At 52.9% G+C, this 18,409-nt stretch overlaps 1 protein-coding gene across 2 annotated transcripts in view; it reads left to right on the top strand.

The window, feature by feature from the left end:
* SLC6A17 (solute carrier family 6 member 17) overlaps positions 1-8,908 on the top strand; it is a 55,548-nt gene extending 46,640 nt beyond the window's left edge. Inside the window, exons 8-12 of one of the 2 annotated variants that reach the window (XM_027536240.1) lie at positions 169-361; positions 2,219-2,411; positions 2,987-3,146; positions 4,344-4,506; positions 4,983-8,908. In XM_027536240.1, the coding sequence (XP_027392041.1) occupies positions 169-361; positions 2,219-2,411; positions 2,987-3,146; positions 4,344-4,506; positions 4,983-5,351 (1,078 nt within the window). In that variant the 3' untranslated portion in view covers positions 5,352-8,908. The remainder of the gene's footprint in view (positions 1-168; positions 362-2,218; positions 2,412-2,986; positions 3,147-4,343; positions 4,507-4,982) is intronic. The other variant, XM_027536242.1, reaches the window with a different exon arrangement.
* The last annotated feature ends 9,501 nt before the right edge of the window (positions 8,909-18,409 follow it).

Below are 18,409 nucleotides of genomic sequence, written 5' to 3'. Positions count from 1 at the left end.
TGTCCTCAGCCCTGGACCACAGGGCCAGCTTCAGAGATATCTGTGTCCATGGTCTTCAGTGACCTTCCTGGGTGTCTGCGAGGTGCCCCTGGATGGTGCCCAGTCCTGCCTTTTTACCTGCACTTTTTTTTTTAATGTTTTTACTTTGCTGTCTCTTTTGTGCTGCAGAAATGCTGAGAAAATCCTGGGGTACCTGAACAACGACGTCCTGAGCCGGGCCCTCATCCCTCCCCACGTCAATTTCTCCCACCTCACCACCAAGGACTATGCAGAGATGTACAAGGTCATCAAGACTGTAAAGGAGGACCATTTCTCAGCCCTGGGCCTCGATCCCTGCCTTCTGGAGGATGAGCTAGATAAGGTATGGGGGAGGCTGTCCTTCCATGGACGGGCAGGAAGACAGATGTGGGAGTGCAGGGCCCAGAGACAGGCTATGGGTGGCTGGAGCTTGGGTGCAGAAAGCCACCAGGGACTCATTCTTTGGCTTGATAAGCAAGGATCTACTATGTGCCCAGAGTGAAAGGTACTGGCCAAAACCCCTGCCCTGAGGTAGGCTGAGTCTCACTGAGAAGACAAGACAGACATATCCCAGAAATCCCAGGGAACAGGACAGCTCTCCCGTTTCTTGAACGGGTTTCCTGTGCAGCCATCACTGCCACGTGGAATGCACTGGGACCTGTGCCTTAGACACGGCACACAGGATGTGAGTCTTTGCATTAGTGTCTACCCCTTGCTGCCTGTCCCTCCGGGCCCTCATGGCAGCTCTGAGAGCTGAGTGTTAATGTTGTCTCCTGTTTTACAGGCAAGCAGCCTTTAAGTTGGGAGCATGCTCGAGATCTCATAGCTAGGAAGTTGGGGAGCCAGGGTTCAAGTCTTGATGCTTCTGCCCCTCCCCCACTGGCATGGCCACAATGACCTTTAGCCCCTGGGGAAGGCAAGGATATGCTGCCCTTCGTTGACAAGCAGGCCCAAGCTTAGACACTCTGCTTCTGTCCCCGTTTGCACAGCCAGAGACTTTCAAAGTGTTCCGTGAGAAGGGGTGACAGGAGACAGACATGCCCATGGGGTCCTGGGATCCAGCTCATGCCAGGGCGCACTGGGGGCTGTGCCAGCTCCCATCTGTCAGCCTCTGCCAGCCTCCATGGAGCCAGGGATGGTGAAGCTTTCCCTGCTTTTTAAAAAGTCATTGTTCAGTTGCTCAGTCACATCTGACTCTTTGCAACCCCGTAGACTGCAGCACACCAGGCTTCTCTGTCCTTCGCTATCTCCAGGAGTTTGTTCAAACATCAAGAACCCCATGAATAGTTGAAAAGTTAGCTGCATTCTACTGGCACCGACCTAATGCTCAGGGACTGAGTCCCCTGTCACCTCTCTCATGGGATCAAGAGCCAAAAGGCCCTGTCTGGGCTCCCCCGCCCTGGTTTCTTCCCCTGACAGTATAAAGGACAGCCCCCTTCCTTGAGACCCTGCCCCATTCTCACAGGTGGGGCCTGGTCCTCTGGATAGAAGTAGGATTTTTTAAAAATATAATACAATCTTGATAACAACCAAATAACAAGAACTCCTCTCACCCAGTTGGGGTGGGTGTTCCCTGACCCTGACGCTACAAGGAGAACACAGAAGTGACGTCAGTGGACAGTGTGTGGTCAGATCCCCATGAGCGGGCCCCAACATTGCAGCAGTGCTTCTCTACCTTGGCTGCCCATCAGATTCCCCTGGGAGCTTTATAAAACCTTAATATCCAGCTTTACCCCTAAGCCAAGCAGATCATTGTCCTTGGGGAGAGACTCAGGCATCAGTGTTTTTTAAAGGCTCCAATGTGAGTCCATTGGGCAGCAGAGGCTGAGACCACTACGGTAAGGTCTGGAATTCAGAGCTGGGGGGGTGCTGCACTACTCAGAGGAGGAGAGTCTTGAGCTGGTTATGTTTCTAAAAGAGAGTATCTTCATGTGAATCGCTGGGGGTCCTTGGACAATGCATAGATTCCAGGTCTCACAGGTGAAGTCCCGAATTAGTGTTTTACTCCCTGGGGTGTATTCTGATGCCCACTCAAGTTTGAGACCCACTGGCCAGAAACAAGAGAATTTAGGTGGGGGCAGGGATCACTGGGAAAGAGGGAACAGTTATTCCTAAAGCTCCAAGGGCAGAGAGAAGGAAGCAGGAGGCTCCCAGGTGGGCATGGCCCCCACTGAGCCCCACCCTCTGCCCCCACCCTCAGTCTGTGCAGGGCACAGGCCTGGCCTTCATTGCTTTCACCGAGGCCATGACGCACTTCCCTGCATCCCCCTTCTGGTCTGTTATGTTCTTCCTGATGCTCATCAACCTGGGCCTGGGCAGTATGATCGGCACCATGGCGGGCATCACCACACCCATCATTGACACTTTCAAGGTGCCCAAGGAGATGTTCACAGGTAACTCCTCCCAGTGGTCCCCAGTGGCCTTGTGGGCTGCCCCAGGAGGGTGGGGGGAAGTGATCAGGTGGTGGTTTTGACTTTAGAAAGATTTGGTTCCCACTGGGTTATTCATGACTCCATACTTAGAAAGCTTCCCTACCCCCACCCAACCCGGGATGCATCTGGAACCACCCCAAGAAGAGCAGTTCAGAGCCAGAAGGGAGAAGGCTATTTGGGAATCTGTGCCAAACCTGGGCTGGGAAATAGGCCTCTTTCTTGGTTCACTTGCCCCTCTCCCCAAGGGCCTGCTGAGGTGTCTGGGCAGGATGGCCTCCTTCCTTGCCAGCCCTGCACCCTGTTTCATCCTGATCACTCCCAGCTCCAGGGTGCTCCCCACCTAGTGGAGTGGGAGCTCAGAACCTGGGCATCTGGACCCCTGCCCCACTCCATGCAGGGCTGGGCCTTCTGGAGGGTGAGCTGCAGGCCTGCTGGGGGGAGGGCTGGGATGGGAGGAACCTGGGGGCCCTGAAGACACCCCAGGCCCCACCCACCCTGCACCTTTGCCCCCACACTGGCCTCCCGGCTCTCTGTAGTGGGCTGCTGTGTCTTTGCATTCTTCGTGGGGCTGTTGTTCGTCCAGCGCTCCGGAAACTATTTCGTCACCATGTTTGATGACTACTCGGCCACCCTGCCGCTCACCGTCATCGTCATCCTCGAGAATGTCGCAGTGGCCTGGATCTATGGGACCAAGAAGTAAGGGGTGGGGGTGCGTGGGGAGAGGTAGGGAACAGGAGGAGAGGTCTGTCCCCTCATGACTCCCTGGAGAGTGCTGTGTTTCCAGGGCTGCTTGTGATTTAGGCAGGAGGTCACAGAGTCAGAATGTTAGCCAGAAAGTGCCCCCCTACAGATCATTTAGGGAAACCAAGTCTCAGAGAGAGGATGCAATTGCCCAAGGCTGCTTGGCTAGAGTGAAGCCATTCTAGTTGCAGTGCATGGGCTTCTCCTTGCAGTGGCTTCTTCTGTTGCAGGGCATGGGCTCTAGGCACGCAGGCTCAGTGGTTGTGGTTCTCTGGCTCCAGAGCACAGGCTCAGTGGTTGTAGTGCATGGGCCTAGTTGCCCTGAGGCATGTGGGATCTTCCTGGACCAGGGACCGAACTCGTGTCTCCTGCATTGGCAGGCGGATTCTTAACCACTGAGCCACCAGGGAAGCCCTTAATAATGTTTTAAATCTGTGATTACACGTGTGCTTTATTCTTAACTGCATTAAGTTACAAGATCTAGCTGTGGGTCTAATAACAGTGGTAATTTCTAAGTAGTGATGAGCATGAATGAGATTTGTAGGTATCTCAATTGTATTGTGATAAAATATCTGTGATTTAAGCAATTCTTTACAGCCTCATGGGTACTGATAATACTGCTGTCATTGCTTGCTCTTGTAATAGAAAGAAACACAAGATTTCAGTTAGGTGTTACTGAGGTAAAGATGATTTTTTAAATGCTATTCATGTACACAGTCTGCCAGTCTTCCGAATTCCACCCATAGGCCCAATGGTTAGAAACCTGAGTCGGGGCAGCCTTCTGCCTTTGGACGCCAGGGACAGGCACTTCTACCTCTCTTCCAGCAGGGGGAGTCTAGAGCCAGGTCGGTGTGAGTGGGGTTGGGTGCCCAGGAAAGCCCTCTGGAGCCTATCCACGTGCCCAGGGCATGTCCTGTGGCCTGTACCCTTTCACTGGGTGAGATGTGATGTGACATAGTCAGAGTAAGTTAGAGGAGGTCAGCAGAGGCTTTTCAGAGGCCAGCAGGGCCACAGAATAATGTACTGAATGTGAAGAGTGGAAGAGCCTGGAGAGAAGGGACTGGTGAGTGAAGGCTTTAGAGGAGGAGTCTGGGGGTATTGGGCAAGTGCAGTGGGGGTGCCAACTTCTGGACTGTCTGCTGCTCCTGGCAGGTTCATGCAGGAGCTGACGGAGATGCTGGGCTTCCAGCCCTACCGCTTCTATTTCTACATGTGGAAGTTCGTGTCTCCGCTGTGCATGGCTGTGCTCACCACAGCCAGCATCATCCAGCTTGGGGTCACGCCCCCAGGCTACAGCGCCTGGATCAGGGAGGAGGTGAGAGCGGGGGCCTGAAACCCCAGGGATCTGGGGTGGCATCTTCCCAGGCCTTTAATACAACAGGAAACAGAGATAAACCCTTACAGGGCGACTACTCGATGCCGGGCCCCACCAGGGGCTCTGTACATCTGATCTGTAACTTTTCAGCAACCCAAAGAGAGAGGTGGTTTTATTGCTATCACACACATGGGAAAACAGGCAGAAAGCTGAATGCGCTTGTCCAGTCTTTCTAACCCATGTTTCCCCTCCCTGTGGATGACTCTGTGACCAGCCCAACTTTACACAAGTATAGAAACTTGGGGAGGCTCAGCCCTTAGCCAAGGGGACCAGCTGACCCGAGGATCAGCGCCTGATGACCCCATCTCTGCCAGTGCCTGGGCAGTGCGGGAGGGGTGGGAGTGGGGAGGAGTCTGAGAGGGTGAGGCTGCTGCAGAGCGAGGCAGGCAGCAGCGCTCACCCGTGTGCACCCCTAGGCTGCCGAGCGCTACCTGTATTTCCCCAACTGGGCAATGGCTATCCTGATCACGCTCATTGTCGTGGCCGTCCTGCCCATCCCTGTGGTGTTCGTCCTGCGGCACTTCCACCTGCTCTCTGACGGCTCCAACACCCTTTCCGTGTCCTACAAGAAGGGCCGCATGATGAAGGACATCTCCAACCTGGAGGAGAACGACGAGACCCGCTTCATCCTCAGCAAGGTGCCCAGCGAGGCACCCTCCCCCATGCCCACTCACCGCTCCTATCTAGGGCCTGGCAGTACATCACCCCTGGAGACCAGCGGCAACCCCAATGGACGCTATGGAAGCGGCTACCTCCTGGCCGGCACCCCTGAGTCAGAGCTGTGACCACTGCCCTGCTCTGCCCGCCTCACCCCCACCCCCAACACACACACCCAGCCAGCCCACGTGTCCCCATCTAACCTCGCCTTCAGGCCAGGCCCTCAGCCCAAGGAGTGGGGCTCTGCCCTGCCTCATGCCCCACCCCTGTCCCAGCCGACTTGTGCTCCCTAGATCTGAGTGGGGGCTGGGAGAAGCTCTGTCCCCCGAACTAAGCCCCCACCCCAGCTAACCTTCTGAGATCGTCTTACCAAATTGCAGCTGAGTAGCTGGAACCACCCAGAAGTCCCAACTCCTGGCACAGGGGAGTCTCCAAGCGGCTGCTCTCGAGTCCCTCCCTCTCTTGCTGGTGCCTGCAGTTCTTAGGTCTTGGGGCCCCTTAGGTCTGTGCTGCCAGGTGGTGGCTGTGGTGAGGGGCATCGGGATGGGTTAGGCAGGGTGTCCTGGCCCAGAGGTGCCCAACTGCAGGTTAGTGATGGGACAGAGGTGCCAGGACTCAGGGCTCTGATTTGGGGATGGAGTCTGCAGAAATCCCCAGGCTCGGCTTGGTGAGGCAGATGGCTCCCGATGGTTTGAGCATGAGCTACGGCAGCAGAGGTGGTGAAATGAGGGAGCTCCTAAGCACCTTAGCACCCAGCTCAAGACGGACCTTCCAGTGTCCTCGGCCTTGCCTGGGGTGGGTGGGGAGTGCTCCCACTTCCTGCCTGAGAGGGCGATGACTGGCCCCAGAACCATTCCCCGCTCCCTTAGGGCTGAGCCTGCCTGCCCTCCTCCCACCCCTGTCCTGGAGCCCAGAGTGGCGCCTCTGCCTCTGCCTTCGGAGAGGAGAGGTTTCCAGAGCACACCTAATGGTTCCCAGCACAATTCAGGTGATTTGGAGCACAATTGTGAAGCACACCCCCTCCCCTCTCGCCCAGGGCCTGCCTCTCTTGCTAGTGGCAGCTTCTCTCCTGGAACAGGGGGCCCTGGAGTTCAGGGGCTCACACCTGGAGAAAGTGATAATTTCACTGCCCCGCTGGGCCACCGCCACTCTCCTTGGATAAGCACAGTCACCCGGTGTACACGGCATGTGTGGACACCTCAGAAACCTTTCCCAGGCTGCCTGGCCAGTGGTAGGGAGGGCCACATGTAGTGCTGGGGACACCGAAGCTGCCCAGGGCAAGGGCCGAGACTCTGTCCTGCGTCCCAGCCTTGAAGCATCCCCACCCATGCTTACATTCACTCCCCCAGGATAGGGTTGTAGGTTAAGAGGATTAGGTTCTGATCGGAGGTCAGAAGTGTGCGAAGTGATGAATGGACTGATGAAAGGATGCAAGGATGGGTGGATGGAAGGAAGGAGAGAAGGGACGGAGGGAGGGAGCAAGACTGGCTGGGACAGCAGACGTCCAGCTTTGAGAGCTGTGGTGGGCACGGCGGGGACAGGCCCTGGTGCTCGGCCTGACTCCCTTCACAGAGGGTCCTGAGTCAGTCTTGTGCCTCTGAGTGCTCTCAGCACTGGCAGGGGCACAATAGCCCCAGATCCTCTCCTCACCCCTTAGTCCCTTGGCTTCCCCCCCCACATTTGGGGTCCACTCGCCATCTCTCTTCCTCATCCCTCCCCCGCACATGCTCCCATTACCAGCCTTCTCAGCCCCACCCATCCTTCCTGAGTGTATGAGGGGAGGGGGGGCCCACATCTACACAAAGACATGAGCTTTGGGGCACAGCATCCCGCCTTAGGCACCCCTTCACCTGACAGCACCTCCTACCTGGCCCTATGCCTAATCCCGAGCAGAAATAGCAACAGGAAAAGCAAGGCCCTAGGAGAGACACTACTATATATACTCTTCTATATATTCTGTTTCTATTGTATATTCAATCTGTACATGTGGGTGTAAATGCTGTTAAATGACAAACCCAATATTATACTGTGGCTGGTGGACTATTTTCATCCTCAGTGCTGTACAGATCTATTTTCATTGTATATTTGATATATTTTTAATTTTGTAGCGTGTGGCTGGACCAGGCCCTATCGTGCCAGCCTGTGACAGGGTGGCTGAGCTGGGGCCGTCTGCTTGATCCTGTGGGCTTGGTAGTGCTTAGAGCTGCTGCTGCAGGCTGGGCCCATCCCGTCGTGTCTCTGCCATTAGACGTAGGGCCCAGAGCTTTGTGTGTGTGCGTGTGTGTTTGTGTGTGTGTGTGTGTGCACATATGTGGGTGTGCGTAGGGTGCTGATCTATGACTCCTAGTGTGCACGTTCCTGAAGACCATGCTGCCTCCTCCTCTCAGCTACGTTGGGCAAGGCCTCAGGGTAAAGTCTTGTGGGAAGCCTGTGAGAAAAGCATATGCCTCTTGCTGGTGACTTACTGCCTTCACACCGTCAGGCTTGCCAGAGACAGGAAATCAGGGGTCTTAAGGGGTGGGAGAAGTCTGCACATTTATTTTCCAGCCAGACTTCTGGCTGTACCCACTGGCGTCACAAGCTCTTCATCCCCTGGGAGAGTGCTGGGTTTCTGACGATGCTCAGGCCCCCAGAGGGCCTCATCTCAGAGTGCCTCTGTCCTGCATTTGCCCTTGAGACATCCCTGACTGCTTAGAGAAGGATGCCCCTCCTCTGTGCTTCTGACACACACACCACTCTGCTCACTCTCAGGAGAGCTGGGAGTGGGCGGGGCCAGTGGGGTCAAGGGTAAGGGGGGCATCTGACAGGTAAGAGCCAGCCCCAAATTCTCTGGAGGAGCAGGAGGTGGCCAGAGAGGGCTGGGCCCCTGTGTTCCTGCACAGAGTCCCCAGGTGGCTCACTTTGGTGCTGTCCATGCAGTGTCCACAGGGAACAGAGCAGACTCCTGGGCGGGGCGGGGCAGGGTGGGGCAGGGGTGTCCCTGAAGGAGTCCCTGGTCCCTGGTCCCACCTCTGCCTGGCCTCCAGCCCCCATCACCAGCTTCTTGCTCAGGGAGCCCTCTCTGCTGAGGCAACCTGAAGCCTGAGTGAGACCCATGTTGGGTGGACAAGTGGGCACACAGGTTGATGCCCACTAGACTGACTTTTGCCCTTGAGCAGTAAGTCCGTGGGGACTGCTGCTTTCCTAGTGCCAGGAAGAGACCCCTCGAGTCAGCCTATAGGACGTGAGGCTAGGGGTCAGAGCCTGCATAGTCCGGGCCCAAGTAGGCCTGCAGTGTTACAGGCAGGGGGCTGCCCTCTGCCCTTCTTCTCAGCCGCACTACCCCCACCTCTTGCCACCAGAATACAGGTTGGGACATGCTTGACACCCTGAGCCCCCGCCTGGCCCCTTCACTGGGGCTTGCTGCCCCTTCACTGGGGCCTAGTGACTGGGGGTGGAGAAGGAGAGCCCAGACTCCCTTCTCTTCGCAGGCACTGCTTTGTACAGACCCAAGCACACACGGCCAGCAACCCTTTCAGTTCTGGCTTCAGTTCAGAGCGATTCCACTCCACGTGTCCCACGCTGGTCAGAACCCTGGGTCAAGGACGCTCGGCCAGGGGAGGGGAGGAGGCACCGTCACCCCTGCAGCCCCTCCTTCCTCTCTACTCCCCACATGGTGTACAATAAAGCATCTATTCTTACCAAACGCCTCTTGCCTTTCTGACCTGCTCCAGGATCAGGGAGAGGGGATGGGGAAGTCACAGATCCTGAGGACAGCTTTGGGGTGAATGCCCGGATTGGCGGGGGTGGGTGAGGACCGCTGTGGGAGTCTGGAAGCTGCCTGGCTGTCCAGTTGAGGAGTCTGAGGGGCATGAAGAAGGGCACACATTTATTTCCCTAGGAATCGTCCAGAATGGTTGATAGCACATACGCTGGCAGCAGGCCTTATGGATTCCGAGTAGTTCACACGTCTGATCTCCTGTGATCACAGAGTAACAGCTCAGAAATGCACCGTTGTCCAGGTTTTTCCAAGTGAGGGAAATGAGGCTCCATCTGATGGTGTTTGGTGTCTGTGTACAAGATGTCATAGGGGAAATTCTTGTCCTGCTTTACTGCCAGGAAGAAAGCCAGTAAGTTCTGCCAGGGTGGAGGTGGGGAGGGAAGGTGCCTGTGTCCAGAGGCCTGGGACTCAGGTAGGGGGCAGCAGGGGACTGGCGAGTTCTCCAGGAGCAGGCCGTGGTGTAAATTCTGAGGGAATGGCCCATCTCTTCAAGGTAGCTATCTCTTTCGCAAACTTCATTAGAACGTAGAGATGAAATATGAGACTGTACATTGCTTGTTTTCTCAAAGTTCAATCTCAAGTATTTATTGAGCATCTGCTGAATGCTCAGCTCTGAAGAACAGAATGAACTGGGGGGATAGGGGAAGCGCCACTTTGCTCACTCTCAAGGAGCACAGACATTGGAAGAAACAAAAAGTCTGGCTCCTGGGGGAGGCCCCACCCCACAGCACCCCACTCCAGTCTAGAATGAGGCTGCCTGATCCCTGACACAGCCTAAGTCCCCCAAGGAACTTTGCATTTCCTTTTCCTGCCACAGAAAAGAAAGTGGTGTTCCAAGAATGGCCACCAGATGGCATAACAACCTCTCGCTCCAGCTCCTACTCCACGTAACAGTTTCCATCTCTTATTCCTTTGTGGGCTAATTTATTCTTGAACAATCATTTATTAAGTGTCCACCATGAACAGACTCTGTGCCAGCTATGGATATACAAAGATAAATAAATCAGCACCCACTGTCCTGAGTTTGGAGAAAGGAGCCCCTCCTCTCCCACCCACCATCTCCAAATCTCCTCTCTCTCAAACAGGGGAATGTCTTGGTACTAAAAATATCACTCCTTGAAAATTAATTCAGTTCTTTGTTTGGAGGTAATGTTTGGGGTTGGAATGCCAGCCCTAAAGGACACATTGATTCACTAAGAAGCAGTATCACAAATTCTTGAGTTTGAGGGAGTTAAGAGTCAGATGTCCCAAGTTCAAGTTCAAATGACAACTAGACTTCTGCTTCCTGAGAGAATAATTAGAGAAAGTTATTTAAGCCCTCTGAACTTTAATTTTCTAGTCTGTAAGATAGGTATAATGAATGGATTGAATGAGATAACATGTTGTTATGTATCAATTTACTCCAAAGCTTAGCGGCTTGAAACACCCATTTTATTATACCGTGTGGTTTTTTGGGTGAGGAATTCAGGCAGGGCTTATCTGTGTGGCTCTTCTAGTGGCAACTGAGGTTGCTCAGTGGTATTCAACTAGCAGATAAGCTGGTCCAGAGGGCCCAAGGCAGGCTTACTCACATTCATTCAAATGACCGGCACCTCAGTGAGAACAGTTGGCAAGCTAAGCTCACGCACTCCCCAGACAACTAGACTCCATAGCTCAGTTCACATCTGGGTGGCCAGACTTGTATGCGATGGCTCAGGTTACCCAGAGAGACCATTTCAAGAGACAGGAGGTGGAAGCTGCCAATTTCTTAAGGCCCAGGCCTGGAAAATGGCAGTGTCACTTCAGCCGTACTCTGTGGGCCACAGCATCTGCCCAGAGTTATGCTAAGTCACTTCAGTCATGTCCGACTCTGTGTGATCCCATAGACGGCAGCCCACCAGGCTCCCCCGTCCCTGGGATTCTCCAGGCAAGAACACTGGAGTGGGTTGCCATTTCCTTCTCCAGTGCATGAAAGTGAAAAGTGAAAGTGAAGTCGCTCAGTCGTGTCCGACCCTCAGCGATCCCATGGACTGCAGCCCTCCAGGCTCCTCCATCCATGGAATTTTCCAGGCAAGAGCACTGGAGTGGGGTGCCATTGCCTTCTCCTGCCCAGAGTTAATGGAAGGGCATACAGACCTCGCCTATTGATGGGAGGGGGACCAAAGGAATTGTGGCGTATTGGAGGATGCAGAGATCATCAGTCATTGGCACCTGAGTTGGGCACAAACAAGTAAGTTCTCACAGGAGGTGAATTGTTAAACTTGGGCCCTGCCCTGGGAGCAGACAGGGAGGAAGAGAAGGGCATGTGGGCAGGGGACATGGGAGACAACTTCTTTCGCTGCATGTTTGCCCAGGCAGGTGGCATGAGCTAGGTTTGAGTCATGGCTCTATTGTCAACCCTGCCACATGAGGCAAGTCCCTGAACCCTCTAAACCTCCACTTTCTAAAATGAGGATAACAATAAAATCCCTTCCTCACAGAGACGTTGGGAAGGAAAAATGAACTCCTTGTAGTAAACCTGCTGGAATACAGTATAGAATTCTTTCTAAACTGGAAAAGAATAAGAGTTCATTAAATATTAACTTCCTTTCTTCTTGCGACTAGAGTACATTCATGCACCTGCTTCATTCCAGGGCCCCCGTTACCCTTGCAGTGAGTCATTCTCCAAGAGCTATTCAGAAAGGTCAGTCTCAGCCTAAAACTCAATGAAATCAAGGAAGGAGGGGAGAGAAGGCATCATTTGAAGGAAAGGGTGCCGGGAGCCGGCATATTGCATATTGAGTGCATATTGCATATTGAGTGCAGCACTTTTCAGGATCTGGAATAGCTCAACTGGAAATTCTATCACTGCCGGTAGCCAGCGTGAGGAACTCCGCCCATGACAAAGGTCATGAGGAAGGAGGCTCGGCATACGCAAAGGCGGGATCGAGCTTCAGGAGTCCCCCTGGAAATTCTCGAGCATATACCCCCAAAACCAGAGTCTGCCTACTTTCTGCTTTGTGCTTTCACCTACACCTCTGACTTTACGGGGGGCTGTCCCCCACTACCTCTCTGAAAAAAGTTAGCTTACAGCTCCAGTTAATAATTCCTGGGTGTGACAGTGTTTAACCTACAAACTCCTTTGGAAATCCTCTAGCCTGCCTGAATAGGTTTTTCCGGCCTCATTGATTGTTCGGAGCCTCCCAACTGTGAGAGGCAGGAGATGTTCTAAACTGTCTAAACACAGATTCTTTTGAGTAGTTAAAAGATTGATTAGAAATTGTATTGGTGAAGGGATTTTCACTTGTTGGGCCAATGTTTGCTGCTAAGTTTCCATATCCCTTACTTGCTGTGTCCCTGGCAGTGTATTGATTAATATAGTTGGTGTAAACAGTAGCTTTAATGTTTGTAACCTGGGACCCTTGAGTTAATTCTTTTTCTTGTTGTAGCCCACCACACCTTTGCTCTGTAGGAATGCAACTTTATCTAATGCTTTTGGAGGGTGGCTCCTGACCAATCACCTTTAGAGAAAAATAAGTTTTCTGAAGAAAAGGTCTTAAAATGTTCACAGGCCTCCGGGCCAGAAGATAATGCAAATCACCTAAGCTTTTGCATATGATAAGTTTGCAGGAAGAAAGCCTGGTTTGCTGCAAGACTCTACCCCTTCCCCCATTATCCTCTGTGCATAACTTAAGGTATAAAAACTACTTTGAAAAATAAAGTGCGGGCCTTGTTCACCGAAACTTGGTCTCACCATGTCGTTCTTTCTCTTACCTTCTGGCTGAATTATTCAGCCTCTTTTCTCCACTGAATTTCTTCACTGAGCTATCTTCATTTCAGCCTCTTTTCTTCACTGAATTTTCCTACTGAGCTATCTTCATTCTATTACTCTTTATATCTTTAATTAACATTTAATTAAGCAATTGTTTCCTGATCTTCGCCTACGCCGTCTCTCCTTCGAATACCCTGGTTCAGCCGGGGCTGGTCCCCGGCAAAAGGGAGTATCAAAGTGTGGAGGTCTCACCAATCCCACACACCTTCCTGCTCCCCCAACAACCATTACCAGCCAAACAGCCTCACCCAGCCCCACCCTGAGGGCCTTGGACAGAAGGAGAAGGCTTCTACAGATCATAGGCATGTGGTGGCTTTTTTTTTTTTTTTAAGGCCTCAAATTCTTTAACACTCAAGGGAGCAGAGTCCATGCTCCACCCCTGGAATCTGGTGGGCAAAAGCTTCCTTTGACCAATAGAATATGGCAGAAGTGATGCTACATGACTTCTGAGTCTAGATTAGAATAGGTTATGCCACTCCCACTGGGAGTTCTGGGGAAACCCAGCTACCTTCTAAGAAGTGCAACTATCCAGAGACCAGCCTGTGCCAGAGAGGACATGTGTTTGCAGGTATTCTGTTGACAGCTTCAGCCAAGCTCCCAGCCAACAACCAGCATCAACTGCCAGCCACATGGATGCACCACGGTGAACATTCAGCCCAGCTGAGCTTCAGATGTCTGCAGCCCCAGCTGACACATCTGCTTGCAGCTGTATGAGGGACTCTAAGCAAGGGCTGTCTAATAGTCTTTCCTAACTCCTGACCCATAAAATCATGAGCAAAATACAAAGCTTGTTGGATTTACACCATGAAATCTGGGTAATTTGTTTCACAGCAATAGTAACCAGAATATGAACCTTAGTGCTGATCTGGCCCAACTTTCTCATAGAACAGTCAGGGAAATCAGAGCCTCATAAACCATGGAGTTAGAGTCAAAGAGCTGAAAGGGACCTGAGTGTCAACCAAGTGGGGGCAAAACTGAGCCAAAGACTGCATTTCTCCCAATCTAATGCACCCTCCAGTATAGCAAGATGCTGACAGGGAGGGCTCTGGCCCTCTTCTACCCTCATCCCACTGCCTCATTAATTCCATCCATCAAACATAAACCACATGTTCTGAGCACCTGGGACTGTGCTAAGCACTGAGAATATACAAAGAAGGATCAGGCAGGGGTCTCTGCTTTTGTAGAAGCAATAATAATCTGACTTGGCATGTCCTGTCCCTGTTATATTCTCCAGTGCTAGGGACTCTCCTGCATTTACTTACATAGTGGGAAGAAACCCTGGGAAATGGGGAGAAGACAATGTCTGTCACTTAACAACTACCCAGCCATTATTAGGATTACTCCATGTGAGCCATGGTGCCAGCTACAGAGAAGAGCTCCGCCCTTGGCTCCCTGGGTTAGAGCTGGCTGCCTTCTAGGTCTATCTGCTCTTCCCAGAGCTGACCCAAGCAGGGGAGGACCCTTAGGCTTCATGAGCATCCAAGAGAACCCAAAGTTCTTTCTGCCTCTCCAGACACCGCTTTCCTTTCTCCAAGACCCTGCTAGAGGGGACCGGGCCCATGGGGACTAATGAATACACTAATGGAATAAACCAGTTTTGCTGGAATTAGGCCCAAGTGGGAATAATCTGTACTCTTCTAGATGGAGAAGCACTGAGTGCCAAGGAGTCTTACCAGCTGGGCCCTGAGCTACTGTGTGTGCACGGGCACTCTGGCTCTCTACCCCCAGGCTAGGTCTCTACCTCAGCAGCCTTGAGCCAGGAGGGCTCTGGGGGTCCACTTAGCTGCCCCAATCCTGTGATTCCCATGAATACTGTTCTACCTGCAGAAGCCACATGGACCCTGGGTCTTTCTTGACCCTTGGTGCAACCCCAGGCCCAGCTCAGTCTCCCAGCAATCACTGCTGCTCCTCAGGCCTGGACTCTCTCAAGGAGAATGTGCCTGTGAGTTGACACCCAGGTCCCTTCCAGTCTTTTGACTCCAAGTTCATGGTTTATGATACTCTCAGTCCTGGCTGGGCCTGAGCTTGTAGTCTACACCGTTCTGGTCCTTTTCCTTTAAGAGCTGGACCACCAAAAGGCCATCTTTGGAATTCCCCTGGGGCCCCAAATATACCTTCACTAGGATTTTCACTGCAACCCAGCCCTGTCTCTGTCTTGTGCAGAGCCCTTCCGGCTGACCTCTGCAAGGCCTGGTGGGCTGTCCTAACGTCTGGGTTCTTCCCAGATCCCTCCTGGAAGGCTATCAGCATTTGATTTGGAGCCTGCAAGTCTCTGCAGGCTGCTTGGGGGTGGGGGTGGGAGTCAAGATAAAGTGAAGTGATAAGCACAAAGGAGGTTTCAGCCTCCACTCATCCCCCCTACTCTCCCTCCACAAGGGGAAAAGCTCTATCACCCTCTGCCTCCATGATGATGGCTGATAAAGCAATTCAATTAACCAGTCTGGGAAGCAGGGAAGGCTGGGAGAGGATGCTGGCTCCTTGACCTGTATCTGAGGGAAGAGAGGTCAGTCCTTGGCTGGAGCTGGAATACTGAAACAGGGGTATATGAATAGCAATGGTTAGGCCCTTGGCTTGGAACCTACTGGCCTGTTGCTAGGCCTGGAGCCCCCCAAAACAACCAGAGTCCAAAGCAAAAAATGGAGAGGAGACTGGGTGGCTCATGTCCTCCCAAAGTGCTCAAGCCCTGCACCAGGTAGGAAATCAGGAAGTGTAAATAACTTTGGTGTCAGGCTTTCAAGCCTTCCGTATCAGCCTCAGCTCTAGGAGAGAAAGGGCCTTATAGGGGCCATTCCAGAGCCGACACCCCCCATCCAGGCCACTCTGGGATCAAACACTACTCTCTTTTCTTTTTATTTGCCATACCTTTATTCCTACTGAGGAAAGCGCACTGTGGCTGACACCTAAGCATGAACTGGCTCCCAGATGGATGTCATTTCCAGCCAGCCAGAAGAAACTTGGGCGTCCAGGGAAGGAAAGTGGAGAAAAAGTGATAATGAAGGGAAAGAAGTTTGTGGAATTCAGAATTTCCAACTGTGACTGCTTTGTGGTCTTGCTTAAAACTGTCAGTTATCAAGGTCTTAGAACAACGGAAAAGGGAGAGAGCAAGCTGAGTCCCAGATGGGAGAGATAATCTGAGGTCCTGGAATTGAGGGACCCTTTTTCTCCCAGGACCACAGCCAAGTGAGGTCTGGAGCATGGTATCCTAGCACCACCAGGGGGCAGCACCTACCCATCTACAGTAGGCTGTCACATGGTTGGCTGAGCAGGGGGCTCTCTCCTTCCTGGGTTCTGAGCTCTGAGGAAATAGGAGGTCCTCATACACACAGAATAGAGGGAGACAAGCCCTGTGAGGCCAACTGCCACATGCTCAATTCTCCGGAAAATTTCAGAGAGGCTCAGGTAACAGATTAGCCCAGAGCTCTAGGATAAAACCTTCAGCAAGTGGTGAGGTCTTCTCTGGAGGCCTCTGGCCTGAGGCAGAGTCCCCTACTCCAGAAGCTGGGCAGTGTGCTGAGTCGGAGGCCCTCCTACCCAGTTCCCTTTCTCCCCACTGCCTCTCCCAGGCTAGGCCCTCTGTTTTCGGTTACTCCTTCTGGGTTCCCCTATCTCCATCCCAGTTTTCTGATCTCCAGGCCTCCTTTTTCCCTGGTAGCCTTCTCCCTCCACCCATCTCCCCACAGGCTTCTCACCATCTACACACCCTGCAGTGTGGAAACACCAAGAGAGCAGAGATTTACCAGGGCGAGGCTGGAGACATGTTTTGTTCATTGTTTTCCAGTGCCTGGAATAGCTTCTGGGACATAGTAGATATTCAAGAAATATTTATTGAATAAACAAGTGACTTAGGAGTGGGATGCTGGCAAGACTTTTTTCACCTCTCCCACCTACCCTCAACATCCTCTCTCTTTTCTTGGAATGACTGAGTTTAACCACCCTGAAGAATGGAAAGTAGGGGAGAGACCCCAAGGGAGTTTGCCAGGACACAGTCAGCTAGGGCTTTAAATTTATTCATTACAGTCAATTCTTTAATACCCTTGTTGTGACTCTTCCTCATTCTAGCTTCTGGCTTGTCCTGGGTCTTCTCTTCCCAGTCACATTTGGGAGATTTCTTTTTCACTGCAGCAAACTCAAAGCCAGCTAAACTCTGAAATGCAGACATCATATCCAAGAGGTAGGGAGACTAGACACAAAATGAGTGCCAGCAAATTTGGGTTTCTGATAACAGTCCAGAATGCTGTTTAACTTGTCTGTGTGTTAGTAGAGATTACTGTTCATCATCACATTATTTTGCTTTTTCTGACCTCATTAAAATGAGACTTTTGCTTATAAGGATTCCCCACATTTGTACTGGGCTTCTAACCTTTCCTCAGAGCTATAGCCAGATGGTGAACAGGGGTCTGGGGAGGTGTGTCAATCACCTTGCATTTCTGCTTTAAAATCCTTCTTACAGTGATCTGGACAGATATGGAGAAGGCTTGCCTAAAACTGTAAAAAAAAAAAAAAAATCATTAAAAAGAGGACTAATTTAAAGATGTGGAAGAGTTCTGGACTTAACAAATAAAAACAAATGAATCTGGACATTGCTTTTGGATTGAAGCCAATGCAGTCGGGCTAGTGCCTAATATTTTGGATATGGTACCTTCTCAATCACTTAGCAAACAGGTTCTCAGAGGCAGGCACTGTGGGAGCTATCAAGATGAAAAAGCAGTGTGGCCTGTAAGAGCTCAGGGTCGGAGAGCGGAGATGTGACAGAAAAAGGGCAAAGTCAATTTGCAATGAGTGAAACAGTAGAACCTGGAGGGAGTCACAAGGTGTGGCATGGACGCTTCCTATGTGCCCCCTGGGACAACGATGAGCCACGGCTTTAACCTAACGATCTTTCAGGGCCACCTGCCCCACACCCGTAACAGCGCCGGACTACGCTTTTCTTCCACCCAGAACAGGAGCTGCTTTTCTGCCAAGGCCGCCGGTGCCTTATTCCCGGCGGGGGCTTCGGTGACTGTGACAGAAGCCAGCATCAGGACGACGGGGATCTTGGACCCAGTTTGGGGCGGAGTCGTCAGGAGGCCCTAACAGTGTCTGGGGCAGGAGGGGGCAGCCTCTTCCTAGCGACACTGTCTCTCCACTCTTCCGCCCTCCCCCGCCGCCCCCGGCCTCCAGTCGGCCACAATTAAACCGCAACAAAGCGATCGGCTTGATCGGGAGGAGGAAACGGGAATGGCCAGAAGGGACAGGCGGAGGTTAGAGGTCAGAGGTCGAGAGCGCTTCGGTGGCCGCGGGACTGCAGTGGGAGGAGCTGCGGGTTCTAGGAAGGCGGGGAGCGGGGCCTAAGGGGGCGGGAGAGGATGGTGGCGGAGGCGCGCAAGAGCGGCGCGCCTGGCTGAGCTGGGCTCGGCTCGGCTCCGCGGAGGAACGCAGAACTCGGCCGCCTGGGCCCTGCAGCTAGCCCGGTCGGCCCGGAGCCGCGCCCCGCCCACCCCGCCCCGCGGAGGGCGCGCCCGAGCGAGGCGGGGCCGGGAGGAAAAGGCGCCAGCGGAGTGGCGTCTGCTGCCAACGCCGGAGGGAGACGGAGAACCCTCGGAGCCGCAACCCACCAGCGTGGAGGCAACCCCCGTCCCTAGGCCACCTCTCGCTCG

Source organism: Bos indicus x Bos taurus, chromosome 3, assembly GCF_003369695.1.
Source record: "Bos indicus x Bos taurus breed Angus x Brahman F1 hybrid chromosome 3, Bos_hybrid_MaternalHap_v2.0, whole genome shotgun sequence".
Taxonomy (NCBI): Eukaryota; Metazoa; Chordata; class Mammalia; order Artiodactyla; family Bovidae; genus Bos; species Bos indicus x Bos taurus.
This window is presented reverse-complemented; position numbering and strand designations above follow the sequence as displayed.